General features: G+C 43.5%; 2 protein-coding genes across 3 annotated transcripts in view; one reads left to right on the forward strand and one right to left on the reverse strand.

The window, feature by feature from the left end:
* Window positions 1-25,497, forward strand: part of LOC142401780 (uncharacterized) — a 337,909-nt gene that overhangs the window by 256,908 nt on the left and 55,504 nt on the right. The window lies entirely within an intron of this gene.
* On the reverse strand, window positions 3,891-23,542 carry LOC142401779 (uncharacterized). Of its 2 annotated transcripts, XM_075487243.1 has the most exons (10): window positions 23,358-23,537; window positions 22,053-22,205; window positions 21,754-21,982; window positions 16,971-17,890; window positions 11,128-16,361; window positions 7,807-8,020; window positions 7,027-7,259; window positions 6,621-6,911; window positions 6,431-6,537; window positions 3,891-5,874 (listed from the first exon to the last, which is right to left on the reverse strand). In XM_075487243.1, exons 2-10 carry the CDS (start codon window positions 22,116-22,118, stop codon window positions 5,657-5,659), a joined length of 7,512 nt encoding a protein of 2,503 aa, XP_075343358.1. In that variant the 5' UTR covers window positions 22,119-22,205; window positions 23,358-23,537; the 3' UTR covers window positions 3,891-5,656. The 2 variants fall into 2 exon arrangements, 1 of the variants encoding a protein (XP_075343358.1); XR_012773202.1 differs by lacking the exons at window positions 3,891-5,874; window positions 6,431-6,537; window positions 6,621-6,911; window positions 7,027-7,259; window positions 7,807-8,020 and adding an exon at window positions 8,057-8,931 and having other exon boundaries at window positions 9,400-16,361; window positions 23,358-23,542.

The following is a 25,497-nucleotide window of genomic DNA, read 5'->3' on the forward strand; positions in this document are numbered from 1 at the left end:
TTGGTTCTGTTCTGTGGATGTGTTTGAAGTTTATTGTTAATTTGTCCAATACAAAAGTTTAATTGAAATAAACAAATGTAAAAGTGGTTTTGTCACAGAATAAATGCAAAGAATTAGGCAATTATAAGGTCTCTCATAAAAACACTGAAAGCAAAAGGGTTTTCAACACATAAACCATGTTTTTTTTTTGCAAAGTTAAGGTAAAATATAGGCTACAAAAGATCCTAGATAAAGAGCCGTTTGGGAGTCGAAAGAGCCGGCTCTCGGAAAAGAGCCGAACTTCCCATCCCTAGCCTCTGGGGATCCTGACAACACTTCACCATCACTTCACCTGCAGGAAGGGTGTTTCCACCAATCAGCAGAGTGGGAGTCACATTTCATTTTATTTCCACTAACAGAAGGTTCTGTGAATCTGTGACTCTGCCGCCCTCTGCAGGCCAGAGGCGACACTACAGCCTGCTGATGGACAGGACACCTTTCATTCAAACTGTGGTTTCTCTGCCATGTGATGCTGAGTGCACAGTAAAGCCTGATTTATGGTCGCCTACGGAGAGCTAGGGAGACCCTCCCGGAGATGGAGACTTGCGGAGACTACAAGGATTGTGATTGGTCGGCTAAGAACATAATTTCCTGAACGGTTCTGGTTCTGGTTCTGAAGGCTGAACGTCAGAGTTTGAACAGCATGTTGGTGAAGTGGAGCAGCAGCGCGCCTGAGTTACCTGGTTACTGATGACGCAGACGGCTGCTGCTCTCTGATTGGCTGCTGAGCAGGAAGGGAAAGTTCCCAGAGTACATATTACACACTACTGTACGTAGTATGCAGTATGCAGTATGTAGTATGCAGTATGTCAGGGGTGGCCAACCGGTCAGAGACTAAGAGCCGCATTTTTTACTGTGTTACCACAAAGAGCCACATTTTTTGAAAAATGACCGAATTCTCTCCGTTCCATCCGTCTGTTCTTGACTCGCTCTAGTCTCGGTCACGTGACGCATCAACGCTGATATTAAACCCACAAACCGAGCAAAATGAGTCAAAACAGACGTGTTTGGAAAGCTTCTTCCCAGTGAGGAGACAGAAGAGGCTGTGACCACTAAAAAAAAGAAAGCTGAATTTTGAAGGCATGTTTAAGCGTTACCATAGCGACCAGAGAGCGTTATGCTGCGTGTACACCAAGAGCGACCTGCGCTACCTGGTAGCGGAGGTCGCTGGTGAAGCTTCGCTTGAGAATTTGCTTTGGTAGCTTTGGTAGCTCGTGACGTCACATTTAGAATGTTCAATTCTTAAAGGCCCCGCGGCTGTGCAGCACCCCCGCGGAAAAGAACATGAGGAAAGAGAGGGCAGGGACACGAATAAACGTGTTGTTATTTACAATTTGTTATACAAGATATACATCACGTTACAAATGATGTAAAACTACATTAGGTACACCTGAGAAGAGCAGGAATAGCAGAGGCAGCTGTGAAAATAAACTAAATTCTAAACTAAATCCGAAATAAAACTTAATTGCAGTGAGAAAGGTATGCGTGGGGTTACTACACTATTGTATTGAAGCACTCGACACGGCAATTGCAACAGTCTCATGATTAAACGACTATTGTTTGGATAGGAACCAAAGTTTACACGTCTGTTTCCGCGAACCCCGCGGATTGTCGGACCCCTACAATCTGTGGATTGTCATTGTTTTTCGCCGAAACGCGTCATAGCTCATTACCATAAAGTTAGCTTGAGTTTAATCGCTCGAATCCGCTCTGGTCACTCAGGTAGCTTCGCCACTGGAGAATCTGCTCTGGTAGCCCAGGTAGCTCACCCTCCATAGAGAAATAATGATTTCCGGCGCTCAGGTAGCGTAGGTCGCTCTTGGTGTACACGCAGCATTAGGAGGCAGAGAGGATGTTACGTCAGGAGGACGCTGCTAATAAAGTTACACACAAGTACACAGTGGATTCAAGTTTATTATTATATTTACTAAATACCACAGAGTCTGTGTTAGTTAGTGATGGGAAGTTCTGCTCTTTATTTAGGATCTTTTGTAGCCTATATTTTACCTTAACTTTGCAAAAAAAAAAAAAAATCATGGTTTATGTATTGAAAACCCGTTTGCTTTCAGTGTTTTTATGAGAGACCTTATAATTGCCTAATTCTTTGCATTTATGCTGTGACAAAACCACTTTTACATTTGTTTATTTCAATTAAACTTTTTTATTGGACAAATGAACCAAAAAATTTCAAAAAAATCCACAGAACAGAACCAGAACCAGAACCAAACTCCTTAATTCTCACATGAATACCGCGTGCTGGTCCCATGCTGGCCAATCATAACAAAGCTCTGTGTAACCAGAGCTGGGACTGAGCACTGAAAGTGAAACCTGAGCAGCGAATGGAAAAAAACTTGGAGTCGGCTCTCACTTGATGCGAGCCGGCTCTCAGAGCCGATGCTTGTGCGCATGAGCCATCACTAGTGTTAGTTGTATTATTTTATTTTGTAGTATTTATCCGCCACACCTGAAAGGCCGGTCCGTGAAAATATTGTCTATGGAGCAAAAAAGGTTGGAGACCGCTGCCGTATTGAACTCAAACGAAGCGAAAAAAAAAAAAAAATTGGTATGAACGTAAGAGCCGCATGAAGCCAGACAAAGAGCCGCATGCGGCTCGGGAGCCGCGGGTTGGCCACCCCTGCAGTATGTAGTACTAACAGAGGAATATAATGATAAAAATAAAAAATAAAAATAAAAATATATGAATATAAAATGTACAAGGTGTGTACAACAATACACAAAACAGGGGTACAGCGCAAACGACCATGGATCTCTTAAAGGGACGGTATTTTATATAGGCCCATTTTTAAACATTTCCATGAAATTATTATCCCACCCTTTTTTAATTACTCTTATTTAATCAGTTGTGACATTTGAACCATTTTACCTTATTTATGCATCTAATTTAATTGTTTGTATTTATTCATATTTTACTGTGGGTTACACAAACGTATTGTGAGGGTCTGCTGGGAACGTCTGGCGGAATCTCCTGTCAGAAGGAACTTCAACTCCAACTAAACCAGCAGCAAGCCTTCTTAGCAGTCATTGTATTGCAAAAAGCAGCCTGGTACACAAGATAACTGTTACTTACTTATTCTGGATGAATCAAGGAGTTCACAGTACCTCCAAAAGTTAGAACACACACTGAGCTAACACACTACCTTGGCTGACTTAAAAGAACTTGGGTCATGCAGACCCCTCCCACAGATTAACAGGCAAATTGGCCACTCTTGGCTGAAACTAGTTTCAATGGGGGCTGTTATCACACATTGAAACTTAGGCTACGGCTACACGAAAACGAAACGAGGTTTTTTTTTAAAACGGGTACGAAAATTCTTGCGACCACACGGCAACGCGCTGCTTTAAAGACTCAGGTCCAGACGAAAACGGATGAAAACGATGAAACGATGCAGTACACACGCCACTGTGTCACGCCACGCTGCGAGACAATAGAGAAGTGTTAAAATTGGCTCACAGCGTCAACGTGTGACTGCCGCAAAAACGTTTTAGCTGTAACAATGGAAACGAAACGAGGCCGTTTTCAAACTTTCCCACTCTGGAACCCGTTCTCAAAAACTATCGTTTTGGGGTAGTGGGAACGCCGGCTCCGTGTGGCCGCGACAGCCAAACGATAAGAAAAAGTATCGTTTACAGTGAAAAACGTTTTCGTGTAGCCGCAGCCTAAACCAGCAGCAAGGCTACTTAGCAGTCAAAGTATTGAAAAAAGCTAAATGGTACAGAACAAAAAGTTTACGTACTTATTCTGGATGAATCAAGGAGTTCACAGTCCCTCCAAAAGTTAAAACACACACTGAGGCACACCGTAAAAATATGGTAAGAAAACACAGAGACCATTTGATTTTACAGCAGCAGGGGTTCATTTATTTATTGCGTAACTTATCATAAACCAGTGTACAGACTACGATAAACCTGAAGAAACTCTTCCTTCGTTTATCTAAAGCAGAAGCAAAGTTATAATGTTTACAAGCAAATATAAAGAATACAGCCTGTAAATATGTGATAATACTGATGTAGCGTTTAAAAAGCTTGTTTTCATCATTTAAACTCCCAGAAAGCCTCAGATCAGCTGAAACACTCAGTGTATTTAAGTCCAGGCTGAAGAAACACTTATTATCTGAAGCTTGAGTTTCAAAACGTAATCACATTTTAACTCCTGATTTTATCTGATTGTATCTATTGTTCTTATTTCTAACCCATTTTAACCCATACCCATTCATTTTTAATGGACAACCGTGTTGGGTTTCACCCATACCCATTCATTTTTAATGGACAACCGTGTTGGGTTTCACCCATACCCATTCATTTTTAACTCTTTCGGTGCCATTGACGTCTATAATCGTCAATTTAAAAAAAAACGCTGACTGCCAAAGACGTCTATAGACGTCGATTGTGTTTTTTAACGGAGCGGGCTGGGGGACAATCTAGCGGAGTTTGTCACTAAATCTTAGGCTTGTAAACACTAAGCAGAGAATATACTGGCAAAATTACCCGCAAGGTGGCAGCAGTGCCACTTTGCACAAAAAAAGCTCGTTTTCTCAGTTTTTTTGTTCAACAACAGCTGTTTTTGGTGAAACCAACCTATGTTCTACTGTCTATTACTAAAGGACTGAAAATGGTAGAAACAAACTTTTTTTCCTGATGAAAGAGGAGAGTCTACTCTTTCGTTTGGTAATTACGGTGTGTACATAGTCATAAGACACACTTTTCTGTGGGTCTTGGAAAATCAGTCAAAATACTGTAAAACACTTGGCAGTATGGGTCTCTCTGCAGTGAAAATGGCTGGCAGCCAATGAGTTAATGGACACGCAGGTTGGGTTTCACCCATACCCATTCATTTTTAATGGAGAGGAGTGTTGGGTTTAACTCATACCCATTCATTTTTAATGGACAGGTATGTTGGGTTCAACCCATACCCATTCACTTTTAATGGACAGCCGTGTTGGGTTTAACCCATACCCATTCATTTTTAATGGACAGGCAGGTTGGGTTCAACCCATACCCATTCATTTTTAATGGACAGCCGTGTTGGGTTTCCCCCATACCCATTCATTTTAATTGGCAGGTATGTTGGGTTTAACCCATATCCATTCATTTTAATTGGCAGGTATGTTGGGTTTAACCCATACCCATTCATTTTTAATGGACAGGTATGTTGGGTTCAACCCATACCCATTCATTTTTAATGGACAGGCATGTTGGGTTTCACCCATACCCATTCATTTTTAATGGACAGGTATGTTGGGTTCAACCCATACCCATTCATTTTTAATGGACAGGCATGTTGGGTTTCACCCATACCCATTCATTTTTAATGGAGAGGAGTGTTGGGTTCAACCCATACCCATTCATTTTTAATGGAGAGGAGTGTTGGGTTCAACCCATACCCGTTCATTTTTAATGGACAGGCAGGTTGGGTTCAACCCATACCCATTCATTTTTAATGGACACCCGTGTTGGGTTTAACTCCTACCCATTCATTTTTAATGGACAGCCGTGTTGGGTTTAACCCATACCCATTCATTTTTAATTGGCAGGTGTGTCCGGCCGTTTGGCTGCGGCTGCACATAAAAGGTGTTTAACAGGTCAGATGCTTTTATAATCATTTATGTCTCAGCACATCCAGGAGTTCGTGATATTCTGCTGAATTCCTGGAGTAGAGTTGGCCTTTCTGCCACTGATGAAGACTTTCTGCTGCCTTCTCGTTTATGACTCCCATCTTGTGGTATTCATTCACCAACAGATGGTCTCCAATTCCGTGGTACTGCCTGGTCGCTTCTCTGGACAAAATATCAGGTCTGTTGTTGCCTCGAGTGATACCTGGAGAATTCATGATCAAAGAAAACCGAATTAGTTTCATATCAAATCAACCTCTCGTTACCCTGACGGATGGTAAACATGGGCCGGAGATGATTTCTAACCCTCCTGTTGTCCTGCGGGTCCAAAGTGACCCGTGAATTATAAAAACATTTAAACAGCAGAAAAAAGTTCACTGTTTTTTTTCCCTTTCAGTATAATTAATTCAGAAGTAATTACTTTACATTTATATAACAACAATAATAAACCTTTATTATGTAAAAGAAAACTGAGAAAACAAGAAAACTGTTGGTCCAACTGACAGTTGGTTTGTGGTAAAAAAAAAAAGATGTAATCCTGAAAACTGGTGATTGTCTTTTTGTATTGTGTAACAAAAAATAAATGATAAAAAATGTATTGAGTTGAGTTGAATAGATCAATAACAGGTGGTTTCATCATACAAAACAGATTTTGGATTTAAAATTCAATTAAGTTGCTTTATTTTGGGGCTCTGGTAGGACAGAGGGGAGTAAACACAATGTTAAGACCGCACAAAGGGTTAAACCACTTTTCAACACACCTGCGTCCCGTCTGAGAGACTCTGACATCTCTGGATTGGCCACGATCATTGACATCTTCATCAGTTTGACTTCATCTCCACTCAGAAGAACTTGGGCGAGCTTTGTCCTGCAAACAGCAAGAAAAGAAAGGGAAGTGTTCACAGAGAGAACCTTTCAGTTCAGGTGAAACCAGGAGAGGGCTGCTCTTACCGGACTGCCTGAGACTCTGTGCTGTTGCCCGTGGTCAGGGCCAGTCTGTGGTGGTGTGTAAGAACCTCTCTGCACAGCCCGCGGTTTCCTCTTCCATCAACCATTGAATAAAGTCCTGCGTGATCTTTTATCAGCTTTTCTTTCAGCTCTCTGTTCTCGGGCCGGTTCAACATTTCATGGGCCTTCTGAAAGGTGTTTATAGGTGGGATGTGGTCTGCATTCACAGGAGAGCTGCTGTTGTTATCGGGGTTGATGTTTGTAGATCCATTTGCCCTCCGGACCCCTTTTATGCTTTAAAAGAAAAAAAAGCAACATTTACATTTACATGATAAGTTTATGATGTGTTGGAAATTTGTTTAGAATAGCTTTAACACATAAAATGTTGCTCAGATTAAAATTAATTTACTCGTCAAATTTTCCAATCAGACCAAGGTTGTAGGTTTTGATAATAGAGAGATCTTTTTCAGGTAGATCCTCCATCTTAGTCGTGTTCAGTCTGTCTTTAAACATTTCTTTGGCCTCATGCTGTGTCTTCCTTCCTCCTCCAGCGATGGTGTATTTCACAGGTGACCTGTTGGTTTCCTCATATCCTCTCTGCAGCTTCAGAACCGCTGCATACCTGGACGTGTCCTGTTGGAGCTAAGAGACGATAAGAGACGATCAGAGACGATCAGAGACGATCAGAGACGTTAAGAGACGATCAGAGACGATCAGAGACGATAAGAGACGATAAGAGACGATAAGAGACGATAAGAGACGATCAGAGACGATCAGACACGATCAGAGACGATCAGAGACGATAAGAGACGATAAGAGACGATCAGAGACGATCAGAGACGATCAGAGACGATCAGAGAACACCTCAGGTGCTTAACGCAGGTCGTAGGACTGAAACATGAGGGGATACAGCAGTTTGTCTTTTTGAGACAGACATTTGTCCTAAAACACAGCTCTTCCTCACATTAAATAGCACGGATGCCTCTGTATGTAGCCTGTTTGTAAATGTGAGTGTTTGAATGTTTCTGACAGAAGAACACAAAAAAACAATCGATCCATGTTTCTTATCAGATTTCAAATTTCTTGAAGAATTATTGGTATCTTACAAATAAAAAAAACGTAACATTTCACTCATGCCAACAATATTAACATTAATCCCATAATTATATGTGGTGTGTAAAGAACTCACAGAATGTTTGACTTGGTTACGAAGGATCACCGCCTGCTGTTTCGGATCAGCTGACCTGTTGGTTGCCTGGGCAACAGCATGGTACAGGCAGTTCTGACCCTCTGAATACACCGGGACCACAGAACCATCACGTCTGAGAATTTCAAAGTGTCCACTGTAGGGGCTCTGTTCACCCCGGGCCCGTTTCCAGAGCTTTGAGAGGATTCCTTCTGTCCTACAAACAAAAGAAAATTGTAGATGTAATAACAGAAGAAATGTACACGGAAAAGGTCCCGGAGCCGTTTGAAGCCAGCTGAGAGATGTTGTTTCTCCGGCAGGTCTTGGGTCTGCCCCAAGGCCTCCTCATCCAAAAAGAAGGAAGATGGGATGCATGAACCACCTCAATGATCTGTTTTTGGTGCAGGGAGGCGACTACTCTGAGCCTCTCCTGAAAATAACCTTATTCGATAAAGCCAATATGAGCACATTATCTACAAAAAACTCAATGAAGGAGTGACATTTCAGCATTGCCCACCCAATCAATCCAGAGTCCCCTGGACTATCCTGGTGCGAAAGTGCCCTTGGAAAACCAAAGTTAACTTTGATAAATGAACATTGTAGCACCACTAAGGGAGATGTATAAATTTAGAGCTGATTAAGCCAGATAATCTCAAAATAACCAGAATATGTCATACTTGTTTCATTGTACAGATCCTGGTATGTTTGGTGGATTACACATGATTATAACAACTAGAAAATTTCTGAAGAAATTTTGATGGGTGCCAATCTACTGCCCGCCCTATCAACAAAACATTTAGTTCAGTTGAAGTTAAGAGTCTCCTGTCACATATAAACTTTGAATGAGTTCTCTGTGATACTGTATGGCTGAGTTATGAGGCCTCCAAAATAGGGCCGTTTTTGGCATTTTTGGCTTGTTATGTGCTTTTTAATCGATTTTCCAATTGCATTTTGGTCCTCTGCGAGAACCAAAATTCATAAGATAGGTCTGCTGAAGACAGTTATGTCATTTTTATCAAGGTCCTGTTTAAAATACAGCTTTAATGGCATTTTCAAAATGCATTTTGGGGCCTCGTTAAGTGCTTGTCAATGCATTTTCCCATTGCATTGTGGGTATTTTCAAAATGCCTGTGAAGTGTATGGACTCACAGGCAAAATGGGGCCCAAGGCACATGAGGAAATCTGTCAGGTTCATTTGAGTTCGCAGCTGGATAGTTTCAAGTGCATAATTGTTGCGTGCGCCTCCGCGCGTCTCCGTGCAAGACACTGAGATACACTGAAAAATAAACCCTTAATATGCCCAAATAAGGTAGATTTGATATGAGACATCCTTACAGTCAGACCATATCTCTTGGCTTTACGCCTGGACCAGTGGCCTTGAATCTTCTTTAAAACGTAGGAACTTTCTCTCCAAGAGCAGAGAGCTTTTCCATTTGACAACAGGCTCTCCCAGAAGATGCATTTTCTGTAAATGAGACGGACCTGACGACAGAAATAAAGATTTCTTTTGTTCGACTACGTCCGTTTCAGCAGCTTTCTTCATCACTCATTTTCTGCACCGGTTTTTGAGGCGGCCTCTCTCAGAATTCACTACACCTGCAATGCCCAAAATGGCTCCACCTTGGCAGCCATCTTGGTTCTACTCTCATTAGCAGTCTCAGAACAGAGCAGGCTGATGAGTTGTTGCTAGGAGACACAGCTACGGTTCGTGAGTTCCAACTGACGCTTCTTTATCTCTCCTTTTTGCTTGGCGTTTTAATCGTGATTCGTAGGCCTGGAACAAACGGTCGCTGTTCTAAAAGTAAAAGTCGTATCCGAATAATTCTTGAACCGTTAGCGCCCCAAGAGATGGCAGAAGCCAGCGGTGTAATTTTTTATTCGGCTACTATGTGTGGCTCGTTTTTTTTATGGCAGTTTCAAAATCTCTACGAGACCCAGAATGGAGAGGACAGGTCTGCTGGAGAAAGCTATGTCATTTTTATCAAAGTCCTGTTTAAAATACAGCTTTTATGGCATTTTCAAAATGGCCTCGTTAAGTGCTTTTCATTGCATTTTCCCATTGCATTGTGGGTATTTTCAATATTCCCCTTACTATCAGTTTAAAGGAGAAAAGCAGATCAGATTTATAACATTAAGCTGTTATAACAGGGCAGCCATCTTGGCTCTGCCCTCATAAGCAGTCTCAGAACAGAGCAGGCTAACGAGGCGTTGCCCCGGTAACAGGAGCAGGTGCGGGCTCCTAATGCGTTGCTACGGAGACGGAACCAGCTGCGGCTCGTCTGTGTTAGACAGAGAGCAAACTGACACATGTGCACACACTATGGCTTCTTAAAATTAGACTGTCTCGAACAAACAGTCGCTGTTCGAAAAGTAAAAGTCGTATCATTCTTGAACCGTCAGTGCCACAAGAGACGGCAGAAGTCAGCGGTGTAATTTTCATTAGGCTACTATGTGGGTGTTATTTTTTATGGCAGTTTTAAAATAATTTTTCGCCTGGATTTTATGATTTTAGAAGTTTATAATGGGCGGAATGTCAGCTGGAGGGGCGACTCTCTGTGCTCAGAAGTGATTTGTGAGAAATCTGTGAGGCAGAGCTCAATGACTGTGACTTCCGGTGACAGAGGACAAAAATACCTACGTTTTGAAGTAAAATTTGTCCAGATCGGGCAGATATTTTGGACATGAGAGACATTTGTTCGAGGAATTGGTGCAGTATCAAATTTAGAGTGGGGATTTGAGTGGGAGAAGCACCTCGGCCGAGTTTTAGTCTACCTAAAACGTAAGCTGCCGTTGTGTCAAAGCTGTATAATGTATCAACAAACCCTTTAGTACTGTTAAAGCTGAGAGTCTCTTATCATATCTAAACTTTGAATGAGGTCTGTGTGATGCTGTATGGCTGAGTTATAAGGCCTCTAAAATACGGTAGTTTGCCCCTAACTGCCCTATTTTTCAATTTTCAATGCATTTTCCCATCCACAATTTTCCCATTTTTCCGGAATTCCTTTTGACTAATGAGAACCAAAAGTCATTGCACACCATTCCGGATCAATGCGGTGTGCTTTTTATGCCGGTCAGACCATCGCTGCTAGACTAGTAGCGCGCCGAACTTTAGGGCGGAAACGGGAGAATAATAAGAGTCTGGCAACAGAGTAATATGTGTGTCTAATGCCTTCGGCATTGGCACCCATAATTATGTGTAATCTATATAAATGGAAGATGTGATTCAATGGGGAGAAGAAGAATAACACACACTATAGATAAAACAGGCGTCGGCACCACCTTCAGTGCTTGGGCCTAAAAATGTAAGTGTTAAGTGTTACTCACTGTTGTGGAGTTTCTGGATCTTTCTTCAGTTGGAGCACGATATCACCTGCAGAACTGTCCTTTCCTGGAAAATAATCCTCTGAAAGTTTGCGCCCATGTTTGTCCACCACCATCAGTCTGATGCCTTTTCCTTGAAGAGAGTCACTTTGAGTGAGGACATGGATGTCCAAAGCTGTAGCAGGCCGGTTAACATCACAGATACCCTCAATGTAACAGTCTAAGTCCTTCTTGTCAGCCTCTGATAGGGACTCACATGGACCTCGGATGGCCTTGTTTACATGGTGCTTATACACCTGGTTGTCAAAGAAACTTTGGGCATCAGTCCTACCAAGTAAATTGCTGACAGCACTACCAGCAGCGTTGCTTATTTTAGTCATGCAGGCTCTGTTCATGAAGGAGGACATGTGCCTGGAACAAGCCTCAACAAATGAGTTTGAAACACTTTCTGCTATGATGTTGATGAGCTCTTTTTTAAGACGTTCCACATCTGATAACTGGTGTCTTCCATCCTGGTCGTACTTTTCATGTGGTAGCTCATTCATGGTTTCCAACAACTGAGGAATAAAGGTGTTATTGATGACGTCCTCTGAGGGAAAGGATCTCTGTATTTGTGTACAAAGTGTGATGTATTGAGCTGACTTCAAACACTTCATGGCCAACTGCAATCCTTTCTGTTTCTCTACATGTCCTGTTATAGCTCCACATACCTCTGAAAGTCTGTCAAGAACCTTCATAACCATGGTACAATCCATCATGAGGTCAGGAATAATGCTTGTTGTCATCATATCCACTGACTGACGCATCTCTTCCTCACATCTCCTGTCGATTCTGAAGTCATTAAACTCTTGTTTTATGGCAGTCTTTGGTATTCCTGAGCAAATAAAGTCTGTGAGAACTGTATCCAGGCGAACATTAGCTCTTATCAACGAAAGTACTTTGTCCTTGAAGGCAGAGCTCAGAACTGTTTTGAAAAAAGCTTCCATTCCCTTGTCGATAGCATAGTTCAGAGCGGTGACACATCCTTGCTTCCCCAGTTCCTGAACAGTGTACTTTGCTGCATGTTTAAAACACTGTTTCACCGTGATGGCCGAGTAAGTCTTAGCCCCAGTGATCAGGCCCTTTGTCCCTTTACCCACAGCACTCACAGCTTTCTTCAGTCTGCTGAATCCTCCAAAGACCAGAGACACCACGATGCTGATAGCTTTGGATATCGCCCACTCGGCCCAATCAAAGCTCCCCTGTATCATGCCTTTGATTCCATGAATCATGTCAGACACTCCCTCACTGATCAGTCCAAGTCCAAACTGACTGGCGCTGCCACATGACAGAGTACAAACAAGAACCCCTGCTGCTACCTGAAGAGCACCAAGACAACAACAAATCAGAGCATCGAGGGAGAACTCCGGCTTCTTTTTAACCTGGAACACCATGCAGAGGCCAAACTCATGGAGGACCATCAGTTCCTTAGTGGTGATGGGATCTTGGTCTCTTGATAGACTGTAGACACTGGAATCCTCTGTTATTGCCTCACCTTTGCTTTTTTCAATCTGTTCAAGAGTTTTCAAGGCACTTTCAATGTACCCTTTCCAAGCTTTGAAGACACTCATCCTGGCTTTCATCTGGCTCTGCAGGTTGCTGTCTTTGTGGTGGGGTGCAAAGTCTTTGGTCACTGAGAAGTTACAAAACATCGTTGTGTTGGTTGTTTCAGACAGATATACATCAACTGCAGTCGTTGCTTCCTCCAATAACCTCTTAGCCTCAGTTATGTAGTTCTTCTTCCCCAGGTTGACTGTGATGTATGCTTGGTTATAAAGCGCCACAGCACTGTAGAAAGGATCACACTCTGCAGCACTCTGCCAATAACGTAAAGCTCCGTAGTCACTTTTCTTTTTTGTGATTTGGTGCATGGCGGTTCTGCTTTTTGCCAGTTCGATGTAGTCGTAGAAATTGCTGCTTCTCCCCTTCAGGAGGAGCTCAGCAGTCTTCTGTAAGTCTTTCATCAGGTCTTCCCTCAGTGTGGGGATATCACGCTCACCGATGCGCTCTTCATGGAGGATGAGCCACAAAGCCCACGATTCTTTCAAAGCATTGAGCGCAGTTTGATAATCAAACTTGTCACGATGGACCTTAAAACACTGTGGAACATCTTTCAGCCTCATTGATGTGATGTCACTCCTCTCCTTTTGTGTGTAATTCTTGTCAAAGTCACAGAGAAATTGACAGAATCTGGAGAACAGATCTTCCTTTGACTCGATTTCAAACAGCTCGTTTCTCTCCATGCCATCTAAACGGCTGACCTCGTACTCCTCTCTGAGCTGTCTCATGGTTTCCACTGAATGGCCTTGGTATGCCGGTACGAGATGGTGCTGGTTGAGTACCATCTGCACCATACCCGGGTTTCCTTTTCGGGCAGTGCGCCCAAAGACCTGCCTCTCCACACGCTGACTTCCAGGGAAGTACGTGAGAAGCACAAAGAGTCCTCCACGCTCGTTTACCTCCTGCTGAACGTGTATGTCCGTCCCACGGCCTCCGAGGTTTGTAGCAATGATGATGTTTCCCCGGCCAAACGTCTGTTTCTCGATGTTGTGCTTTGCACTGATTGTGTACATGGTGATCTGGTCAGGTGATCTTTCTTGGCCTTGCATTTGAGTCTTCAGCTCATCTGCAGTCTTGACATCCTCACAAATGATCAGGACAACCTGCCCCCTGTCGGCAGCTCTCCATGCAGTTTCACCGATCACCTGGATCCACTCGGCGTTTCCTCCTCTCACCTGAACTGCCGGCAGCTCTACGAGCTTTTTATGGCGGTGAGCTGGAATGGCATAACACGCCGTTTTATATTGTCGTTCTAGAAATACTTTCTCAGCTTCGCCCCCTAACGTCCCAGAGACACCAAAAATGCCTTTTCCACTGAGGTACCTTTTAAAGAAGTGAACATTTGACATGTAATTGGTCACGTTGGACAGCTGTGAAACTGCCAGCTGGTGCTTCATCTCCAGAAACTGTTGCAGGCCGTCCCCCCAGCGCTTGTTTTTCTCCAGCACTCCACTGGCCTGAAAGTCCACTGGAATTATGGCATCATACTGATGATTCTCAGCCCCAAGGAAACCAGCTCTGTCAGCTTCGGCGTCCTTGTCGATCATGTACTCTCTTCCTGGAGTCATTCTGATGGCTTTCAAGGCATTCTCAGCAAAAACGGTCAGCTGGTGCCCAAGGTATTCCTTCAAGAAAGACGGAATCACGATAAACCCCTCAGATTCCTTCATTGACTGTAAGGAACATTCACTGGAATATTTAATCCGAGATTTTAATTTGTCAACAGTTCCCTCAATGAGAGATTCCTCAGACATGATTTCACAGGCCCGTCCACTCTGCAGCAGAAGCATGCTGACATCAGGACCTCTGTGAGAGCTTCCCTTCCTGTACAGATTGGCTTTGTTATTGACCAGTGAGTAACAATCTACAGCCACGCTGTGATCTGCTGTTCTCTGAAGTTCACTGAGCAGCTCGTACTGCTCTTTAGGTCCGATTTGGGCCATGATGTTTTCAGTGGCTTTCCACCTGTCGTCCTCAGAGCTGTCGTTCTCCGTTTGTGTTTGAGTCATTGCTTTGTTCAGTGCGTCCATGTCCTCCTGTGGATAAAACCCCAGCTTGGCACCCAGCATCAGTATGTCATTTTCTGGAAAATCCTCAGATTCTGGACCCATCGCAGCTTGTTTCATAGTCTTGTGAAAGTGCTGGATCCTGGTTGCCCACTGGATCTCCCCAGTTTCAAACATCTCTATTGGGCGGCAGCCGGACATCATGGCCCAGATGTTCGTCAGGACTTGTTCCACGTGCCTCAAGCTGCTGGCTTGGTGTGACAGGAAGGTCACTTGAACTCCACTGTCCAGCGTCATGTAGTCCACTTCATCCACAATCACACACTCAAACTTCCTGTGCCCTCGAGTGGTTTTCTTCTCAAACTCTTGTCTCAGTATATCTGCTGCAAACGTACTGACGGTACCATAAACTACTTGCTTCTCGTACGCCTTCTCAAGCAGTTTATCCTGATTCTCAAAAGAGCTTTTGTCCTGATGTTGTGGAGGCACGGGGCATGATGTCACACCAAACAGGGCATAAAGACTTTTCCACTCTTCTTGATCCCGAATTGCAAGCAAAGGAGAGCTTGTCACGATGTCCACCGCTGCACCTCGTGTTGCCTGGATCGTAGCAAACATGGCTAAAATACAAGTCTTTCCTTCTCCAGTTCCAATTTCCAGGAGACAACCTTTTTTATCCTGAAACTGTGGCAGCAGCAGTAAAAGCAACGATGCAAGCTGAGTCAGTCTGGGGAAGTAGCCTTGGACCTTCTCCCCTCTTGCAGTGGTGAATGTGGTACATTTCTTTACGGCTATGGACAGCACAACCAGGACCTTCTTCAGAGTATCAGTGTTAGGCTTAGCGAAATCAAGTGAAACTATCATTCTTTTCCATTCTTCAATCATCTTTGCAGTAATGTTCACTCTCCTCTGTTTGGGCAGTTCATCTTCAACATACCTCAGAATATCTTCCAGCTGGGACAGGATGTGCTCTGGGTAGTTCTTGTCCAGCATTTCACTCAAGATGGTGTCACCATCTTTGTCGGCCTCAGATGATACGCAGCCTTGTATATAGGCTACAGGATCTTTGTCATTTAGTGCAGAGAGAGCCAGGAGGCAGCTCAGCCGGTAGGTGCACACTTTGTGGAGGATCTGGGTGACTTGTTCCTGATCTATGCTTCGGGCCCTTCCCATGAAAAGCTTGATTTCTTTTCGTGTCCAGATGTTATTGAACAGGATTTGACTGAGGATCTCCTTCCCTGCTTTGGGCAGCGGCGAAGTCATATCAAGAACATTTATTAACACTTTTCTGGCCAATGTTGGATTAGTAACATGCAGCTGATCTTGCAAACTCAGGAGGAATTCAATCTTCTTGTCTTGTCCAGCCTCAAATTCTGAGTTACCCTCCAGTGTAACCTTCACCACCGCCTCCAGAACACTGAACCTCTCAGTCAGAGGCAGCTCCACGTATCCAGTTGCCTGGTCCAAAGCCCACAGTGGGCAGATGGGGATCTCGTTTTCTCTGAAATGATTTGATATCAGCTCATTTTGGAGAGTCTTCATCCTGTCTTCCAGGTCTGTCTTTACATTTTCATTCTCTGTGATTTGGTACTTTGTCAAAAGTTCTTCAAATTCCTGCTCCACTTCACCAAGCTGCATTAAAAGAGAGGGAAAGCCTCGATTAAATTACGAGCAAAAGTAACAATAACCCACAAACCAACATCCCTACAAGAGGTTAAATACCTGGGACCCGTAAACGGTTAGTTAGATAGGAAGTCTTTATATGGAGAATGAAACTTCCTCGGATTGTACCAGCTCTGATACGTCTGATGACTACTTCACTGCATTCAAGGAGGCTCGGGTAAAGTCAAGTCGAGAACTATTGACTAGTTTGGCTTTTTCTGTTTCTATTTAAGGTTCCAAAAGAGGAAAAAAAAAATTGTGGACTTCCTCTCACAGAATATCCTCCTCGTATGAATATGATACTGACTCTAAGAGTTCGTATTGCTACTTGTATCGCTGCTATGCAGATGACACCCAACAGTGACACCTTTAACATCCTAACATCACATGGACCCTTCACCAACTTTAATTGTACTCTGTACATAAATACATTTTAAATTAATTGGCTCTTAATGTGCAGACCTGCATTTCTTCCTCCACTGAAGCAGATCTTTGGATAACTGTGTCCACTGAACAACTCAACGTAAATATGAAAAGGATTTTCTCTGGTAAGCCCAGGAATCCCCGTTTAAAACCAACCTCATCCCTCTCTATGTGAGCTGCATGATCTTCCACGATCTGGTGCAGAACTTGGCTGTGCTGCAGGTGGCGCCCTCGTGCTTTGAGATGCTGCTGCTCCTGAAGCCTTTCCTTCGCTTGGGAGAGCGTTCTTCTGGAGGCCTCATTCTCCTCCTCAATCTGTTCTTGGATCCTCCTCCTTTGTCTTTCCTGTTCTAGTCTTTTCTGTTCTAGTCTCTCCTGTTCTAGTCTTTCCTGTTCTAGTCTCTCCTGTTCTAGCCTTTCCTGTTCTAGTCTCTCCTGTTCTAGTCTTTTCTGTTCTAGTCTCTCCTGTTCTAGTCTTTCCTGTTCTAGTCTCTCCTGTTCTAGTCTTTTCTGTTCTAGTCTCTCCTGTTCTAGCCTTTCCTGTTCTAGTCTTAGCCGTTCTAGTCTTTCCCGTATTAGTCTTTGCTGTTTTAGTCTTTGCCGTTCTAGCCTTTCCTGTTCTAGTCTCTCCTGTTCTAGTCTTTTCTGTTCTAGTCTTTCCTGTTCTAGTCTTTCCTGTTCTAGCCTTTCCTGTTCTAGTCTTTGCCGTTCTAGTCTTTCCCGTATTAGTCTTTGCCGTTTTAGTCTTTGTCGTTCTAGCCTTTCCTGTTCTAGTCTTTCCTGTTCTAGTCTTTCTTGTTCACGTCTCTGCTGCTCAATCTGCTCTTGAATCCTCCTCATTCGCTCGAGCTCGGCCTGGCGTCTCTTCTCTTCTTCTTCCCTTCTGCGTTGCTCCTCTTGTTGGCGTCTCTTCTGTTCTTCTTCCCTTCTGCGTTGCTCCTCTTGTTGGCGTCTCTTCTGTTCTTCTTCCCTCCTGCGTTGCTCCTCTTGTTGGCGTCTCTTCTGTTCTTCTTCCCTCCTGCGTTGCTCCTCTTGTTGGCGTCTCTTCTGTTCTTGCTTCTCTTCTTCGATTCTTCCTGTAAAAAGAATGTAATTAACTAAGCTTTTTCATTTTTGGACTGACTGTGCGACAAAGCAGTGGCTGATCATACATGTCGCACGTCTTAATGAATTGATATGCGATCTTTTATTGTATTGTATTGAGTTTGTATTCTTTATCAATAAGATTATTTTATGCAATATTAGTATCACTAAGATTTATTCTGTTTTGGAGCAATTGTTTCCAATACAAATATGTTGAATTCCCCTATTTAAATCTTTAAATGCCGTTTTCTCCAAATAATTTTTTTTGTTTTTTTCCAGTTTCAATATCTCAGCCTATGGAGCACCTACTAACAAGAAACTTTCTAGGGGGTAGAAATAGAAGAGGTAAAGATAAGTAGGAATGGGATTCAAACCCTGGTTCGGGTAGGGGGTAGAAATAGAAGAGGTAAAGATAAGTAGGAATGGGATTCAAACCCTGGTTCGGGTAGGGGGTAGAAATAGAAGAGGTAAAGATAAGTAGGAATGGGATTCAAACCCTGGTTCAGGGTAGGGGGTAGAAATAGAAGAGGTAAAGATAAGTAGGAATGGGATTCAAACCCTGGTTCGGGTAGGGGGTAGAAATAGAAGAGGTAAAGATAAGTAGGAATGGGATTCAAACCCTGGTTCTGGGTAGGGGGTAGAAATAGAAGAGGTAAAGATAAGTAGGAATGGGATTCAAACCCTGGTTCTGGGTAGGGGGTAGAAATAGAAGAGGTAAAGATAAGTAGGAACGGGATTCAAACTCTGGTTTGGGTAGGGGGTAGAAATAGAAGAGGTAAAGATAAGTAGGAACCGGATTCAAACCCTGGTTCTGGGTAGGGGGTAATGAAAGTATAGAGGGTGCCAGAGGTGGAGGCAGGACAAGACACACTGGCAGATTCAGCAGACAAACTCAGTCCTATAATTACTAACAATGCCAGCAGAAACAAAGCCATACAGGCCAACTCACCTAAAATGGCCGCCTGGTTTCAAAAGGCTCACATGGGCCACACCCTCCACTTAAATATCTTCAACTTCTTCTTTGCTTCTTCCAAAAGTCTGTTTACCCTAAGTGCTGCCCCTGCTGGGCCCCCAGCTGCTATTGCTTCTTCTAATCCAAATCCACTGACTGGACTTTACTGCCTCATCTGACACTTCCTTCACTATTTTCCTCACACTCTGCCCACTTACACCCAGCTCCCTCAGCAATGAGACAACAGACTTTGCAACAAATCCTCTGCATCCTACTTCCACTGGACAGATTCTAACCTTCCATCCTCGCTGCTCTGCTTCTGCCCCTAACTCCACATACCTAAGCTTTTTCCTTTCATATGCTTCTGCTACTAACTCCTCCCAAGGAACAGTCAGCTCTATGAAACAGACTCTCATTCTACTCATAGACCACAAGACTATATCAGGCCTTAGATTTGTAGAGGCTATCTCCTGGGGAACAACAAGCTTATTTCCTAAATCTACCTGCATCTCCCAATCACAAGCATCCTCCAAGCTGCCGTGCCTCCTTATCGTCTTTTTCACTTTCTCCCCCTCTTGAACAAACTGAATTGCAACTCTCTTCACCTTAGACCCTCCTAAGTTTACCTGCCTTCGTTTATCTTCAATACCTGCAGCTAAGCTTCTTAATACTTGGTCATGTCGCCATGTATACCGGCCTTGTGACAGACTAACCTTACAACCTGACAAAATATGCCTTAGGGTTGCAGTACCTGAACATAACGAACATAACGGGTCTCCATTTACCCAGAGTTTCAGGTTCTGGGGAGTTGGCAATACATCATATGTTGCCCCAATCAAAAATCTAATACTCCTTTCCTCCATACTCCATAGTTCTTTCCAACTAAGGCTTTTTCTTCTCTACACCTTCCCAATTCAACCACCGTCCATGCTTAGCCTTTGCACCGCTTAACATTTCCTCCTGTCTACGAACCTGCTCAACAACTAGCTTTCTCTTCTCCTTGGGACCTGCTCTACTCCACACCGGTGTGCCTGGCTTTTCTGCTAAATGCAGAAACATATTTTAACAACATACATCTGTAAAAGTATAGAAAAATTCATTTGGAAATGAAAAGATTGAATTAAAGCTGGAAACCCGGTCTTCACAGGGATCTTCAACTCTTCCCTGGAGTCATGCCACGTCCCAACCTGCTTCAAGTCCTCCATCATCGTCCCTGTCCCCAAGAAACCACGTGCCACAGGACTCAATGACTACAGGCCTGTGGCTCTTACGTCTGTAGTCATGAAGACTTTTGAACGTCTGGTTTTATCCCACCTCAAATCCATCATCAACCCTCTCCTGGACCCTCTGCAGTTTGCCTACAGAGCCAACAGGTCTGTAGACGACGCCATAAACCTGGCCCTGCACTTCATCCTGCAGCATCTGGACTCCCCAGGAACCTACGCCAGGATCCTGTTTGTGGATTTCAGCTCTGCATTTAATATGATTCTTCCCACTCTGCTCCAGGACAAGCTCTCTGTGCTCTCCGTGCCCGACTCCACCTGCAGGTGGATCACAGACTTCCTAACAGACCGGAGTCAGCGCGTGCGGCTGGGGAAGAGTGTCTCTGCAACTCGGACATTAAGCACAGGATCTCCACAGGGCTGTGTACTGTCACCTCTACTGTTCTCCCTGTACACTAACTGTTGCACCTCCAGCCATGACTCTGTTAAACTTATTAAGTTTGCGGAGGACACCACCCTCATCGGACTCATCTCGGGCGGCGATGAGACTGCCTACAGGAGGGAGGGGGACCGGCTGGTGACCTGGTGCAGCAGCAACCACCTGGAGCTCAACGCCCAGAAGACAGTGGAGATGGTCGTTGACTTCAGGAAATCCACAGCCCCCCTGCCCCCCCTCGCCCTCACTGACACCCCCATCACCACTGCGGATTGTCACCGGTTCCTCGGCACCACCATCACCCGGGACCTCAAGTGGGAGCCGACCATCAGCTCCCTCACCAGGAAGGCCCAGCAGAGGATGTGGTTCCTGCGACAGCTGAGGAAGGCCGAGCTGCCGGCCCAGCTGCCGGCCCAGCTGCCGGCTCAGCTGCCGGCCCAGCTGATGGTGCAGTTCTACACGGCCATCATCGAGTCCATCCTCTGCTCCTCCATCACGGTGTGGTATCCCGGGGCCTCTGCCAGGGACAGACACAGACTGCAGCGAGTTGTGCGCTCCGCAGAGAAGGTGATCGGCTGCAGCCTCCCATCGATCCATGACCTGCACGTCTCCAGGACTATGGGGCGAGCAGGTCGGATCACAGCTGACCCTTCTCACCCTGCACATGGACTATTTGAACCACTCCCCTCAGGCAGGAGGCTTCGGTCCATTCGGACTAGGACCTCCCGTCACAAAAACAGTTTTTTCCCCCTTGCAGTTGGACTTATGAACACTTCATAATCACTTCATAACCTGCCACAGACACTTTACTTCACTTTACCATCATTAAAATTGCACTAACGAAACTGCACTGTTGTTGCTCTGTATATTGGTTACTGTGTATTGTTGTACACACCTTGTACATTTTATATTCATATATTTTTATTCTTTATTTTTTATCATTATATCCCTGTTACATGTTTGCACCTTACGCCGCAGCAAATTCCTAGTTAGTGAACACTGTTCACTAACAATGGCAATAAAAACGAATTCTGATTCTGATTCTGATTCTGATTTGCTAAAGCTTCTGCTAAAGTGTGGCTGCTCAGAGAGAGGAAGCAAATCCTTTAATATTTTCTTATTCTTTTTGGGATATTTCTGTCATTCCACACCATAGATTTCACTCCTCTGAAGAAAAAAGGGGACAAAACATTTATATACTGACAATTATGGAAACAGTTCACTTATTGTCTGATTCAGACTCACCAAAGTGGGGACAGCTGTCGACTACCCGACCAGAACAATCGTTGCAGACCAGTTCAAAACGTTCACGGTTGCTGCTCTCTCTTAAGGTTAATGAATGACCGTCACCCCAAGACCAGAGGTCCCAGTCTGAGTGGCCTTCATATCGAAAGTACAGCTTATATCTGCTGCCGAAATCTTCAGAGTATTCTCTGCTGCTGTTTCTGTACAGCGTACAAACATCCTCACCAAACTAGAAAAGAGGAAGAGAAATTAATGAATGATTCTATACAGAAGTGAAGCTCTCATTAGATAACACTTACCTGTCTTCCTCTGTCAAATATCCAGTCATACGGAGTTGAATTAGTAACTGAGCCGGAGTTCCCCATGATTCAGGCTCAGGACGATGAAATAACAGTCAGGTAGGATTAAAGATCCGTGTGTCCAGCGTCTGGTTGGCAGCTGTGGAACAACATCTGCAGACATGGAGCAGAAATGCTTCCTGGGTGTTTCTTTTTCACTAAAAAGGACAAATCTGCAAACTATTTCCGGGGAAAATAGGATATATGAACAGAAATTATAGAGAAAAATTGTTAAATAATTCAGAAAGGATTCATGTATATATTTATGAATATAAATTGAAATTAAAGTGGTCTACTTTTCTTTATACATATATTTTCATGTAATGTCATGCCATATAGAAATATATCACTGTTTATATTCACTAAATACTTATGTACATATTTTTCCACCTATTTTATCTTTATTTTTTTCTTACATATACATAGTTTTTATTCTACTTTTGTTTCTACTTTAGCCTCGTTCTATGTCTATTTTTGTACTTGTTGCACTAAGAGAGCGAGGTGTAACCGGAGCAGAAATGCTTCCTGAGCTCCAGGCTGTGAGTGAAACAGAAAGTTCACTCGTAGGTCCCGTCTAACACCAGCGGAAACCAGGCCTGAGCCGACGCTTTGTTTCAGAGAGCTGGAGCGCCATCGGCTTGGGTTCAGATTTATTTTCACACCATGTTTCCTCTCAGAGGAAAGAGAACTTTTAGTTCCGCGTCTTTAAGGATGTAAACTGCTCATTCTGAGACCCTGAGAACAGCTCTGCTCATTTAACATGATTCTACTGTAAAAACATATTTCTGATCATCCTTTTCTGTAACATACCCTGGAACAAATGCCCCTCCAAAAACAAGTTAAAGAAAACAACAAATAAAAGACGTTTTTGCTTGAAATAAGCAAAAAAATCTGCCAATGGAACTAGTGAAAATCGGCTCTTCAAATGTAAAAAAAAAGCTTGTTTCATATGACATGTGACTGAAATAATTTGTTTTCAAGACTTTTTCATTTAACAAGATATTCCAGATGTATTGTATTAAAACAAGTCCCTATATCTGGCTGAAATAGAGCTTTTTAGGCAGTTGTGTCTCATATTAAGTGTAATGAGATATTTTTGAGTAGAAATGAGACAAATATACTTGGTAAGACTTTGATTTTTTCCAGTGTATTTAATGTAAAACAGCAGAAGTTTGTGCTCCTCTGAACTCTGTGAACTCTGAACTCTCTGAAGTGAAGTTCACAGTGCGAACATATCAGAGAAAGAAAAGTTAGACTGAAGCTTACCGTGTGGTCGAGGCTCCTCTGTAGCTGCTGCATGAACTCCAGGCTTTAAGGACCCACCGGACCTCCTTATGGGGCATCAGCCAATCAGAGCAGAGTACAGTGGTGACGTCAGAACAAATGTGCCGACTCGTTTCCTGATCTTTTCCTTCCAAGCAGCCATGTTCTCTTCTGGTCTGTTAAAGATAACATGAGAGGGGGGATTGTTTGGTAGCTCTCAGAGGCAGCAGAAGTTTTAAAGAAACAGCGCTCACACAGATTCCTATAAATCACATGCTCTCCGTTTCCAGGAAGTCACGTGACTTCCCTCCTCCCTTAGCAACCTGGTATCCACGTAAACACTGAATGATGTATTCATGTGTGAAGTCACAGCCAAGGAGCTGAATGTTTCCTTCCAAACGGTGTTATCCCAAACAAAAGGTGTTTTATCTCATTTCATCTGAGACACTGAAGCCAAACAGGCTCAATAACACAAACTCATAATGAAGTTATCAGCATTTAAAGCAGCCTATAACGGGAAAAGGACGATTTTAGTGATGAGCCATACAAATGGTTATAGAGAGAAAAAGCTTTGAGTTTAAAACATAAGCTTTTAATGACAACAAGCAGCGTAACACCAGGCCAGGGATACCTGCTGAGAGAGAGAAACAATTTAATGACAACAATGATGTCACATGTACATGGAGAGGTGCATCATGGGAACTCCCATTCTACTTTTAGAAACTCTGGGAACCAGAAGTAAACCTGCAGTCTGAGAGCAAAGTGCTCTTTCAGGAAAATATCCAACTGTGATATCCAACAAATTCCTAAGACAGGTCTGCTGTAGACAGTTCTGTCATTTTTGTCCAAGGTCCTGTTTAAAATACAGCTTTTATGGCATTCTCAAAATGGCGTTGGTAAGTGCTTTTCGATGTATTTTCCCATTGCATTGTGGGTATTTTCAAACTTCCCCTCAGTATCAGTTTAAAGGAGAAAAGCAGATCAGATTTATAACATTAAGCTGTTATAACAGGGCAGCCATCTTGGCTCTGCCCTCATAAGCAGTCTCAGAACAGAGCAGGCTAACGAGGCGTTGCCCCGGTAACAGGAGCAGGTGCGGGCTCCTAATGCGTTGCTACGTAGACGGAACCAGCTGTGTTAGACAGAGAGCAAACTGACACGTGCACACACTATGGCTTCTTAAAATTAGACTATAATTTTGACTGTAGCCTACTGTCTCGAACAAACGGTCGCTGTTCAAAAAGTAAAAGTCGGATCCGAATAATTCTTGAACCGTCAGCGCCCCAAGAGACGGCAGAAGCCAGCGGTGTAATTTTCATTTAGCTACTATGTTTGGCTCGTTTTCTATGGCAGTTTTAAAATAATTTTTAATAATGGAAATGGAGAGGCGACCTCTGTGCTCAGAGGCAATTCATAAGAAATATATGTGGCAGAGCTCAATGAGTGTGACTTTGGGTGAAAGAGGACAAAAATACCTACGTTTTGAAGTAAAATTTATCCAGATCGGGCAGATATTTCGGACATGAGAGACATTTGTTCAAGGAATTGGTGCAGTATCAAATTTAGAGTGAGAAACAGAGTGGGAGAGACACCTGAGCTGAGATGTTGTCGTCCTAAAACCTAAACCGCCGTTGTGTAAAAGCTGTATAATGTATCAACAAACACTTTGGTTCAGTTAAAGCCGAGCGTTTCTTGTCACATATAAACTTTGAATGAGGTCTATGTGATGCTGTATGGCTGAGTTATAAGGCCTCTAATATAAGGCAAGTAAGTATAGAATTTGAGTATGGGTGGTAAATAAGGGTTTGTATGAGAATAAATAATAAGTGTTTCGTTCCAAAGTGTGACAGGTGTCCGGAGGGAAAACAGATCTACAAACAACAACAACAACAACTGCACTCATGTGAATGCAGACCACATCCCAGCCAGAGATACCCTGAAGAAGGCCTATGACATTTTAACTAGCTCACTGAAGTTTTTCTAAGTGGAGATAAAGTTAAACTGATGAAGATGTCACTGATCGTGGTCAATCCAGTGATGTCAGAGTCTCAGAAAGGATGCAGGTGTGTTGAACCAAAGCTTCTGCAGATGATTTTAACTCACCACTACATCGTTAAAAGTTTGGGCATAAAATACTGATCAG

This window comes from Odontesthes bonariensis, chromosome 16 (genome assembly GCF_027942865.1).
Source record: "Odontesthes bonariensis isolate fOdoBon6 chromosome 16, fOdoBon6.hap1, whole genome shotgun sequence".
Classification (NCBI taxonomy): Eukaryota; Metazoa; Chordata; class Actinopteri; order Atheriniformes; family Atherinopsidae; genus Odontesthes; species Odontesthes bonariensis.

What these genes read in the sequence shown, in the direction of transcription:
- LOC142401779 (XM_075487243.1), bottom strand. Translation starts at nt 22,118, where the DNA reads ATGGGGAACTCCGGCTCAGTTACTAATTCAACTCCGTATGACTGGATA. An exon ending in CTCACATAGAGAGGGATGAG is followed by an intron (nt 16,362 to 16,970) that starts GTTGGTTTTAAA and finishes CTTTTAATGCAG; the next exon opens with CTTGGTGAAGTGGAGCAGGA. An exon ending in GTCTCTCAGACGGGACGCAG is followed by an intron (nt 5,875 to 6,430) that starts GTGTGTTGAAAA and finishes TGAATTCTCCAG; the next exon opens with GTATCACTCGAGGCAACAAC.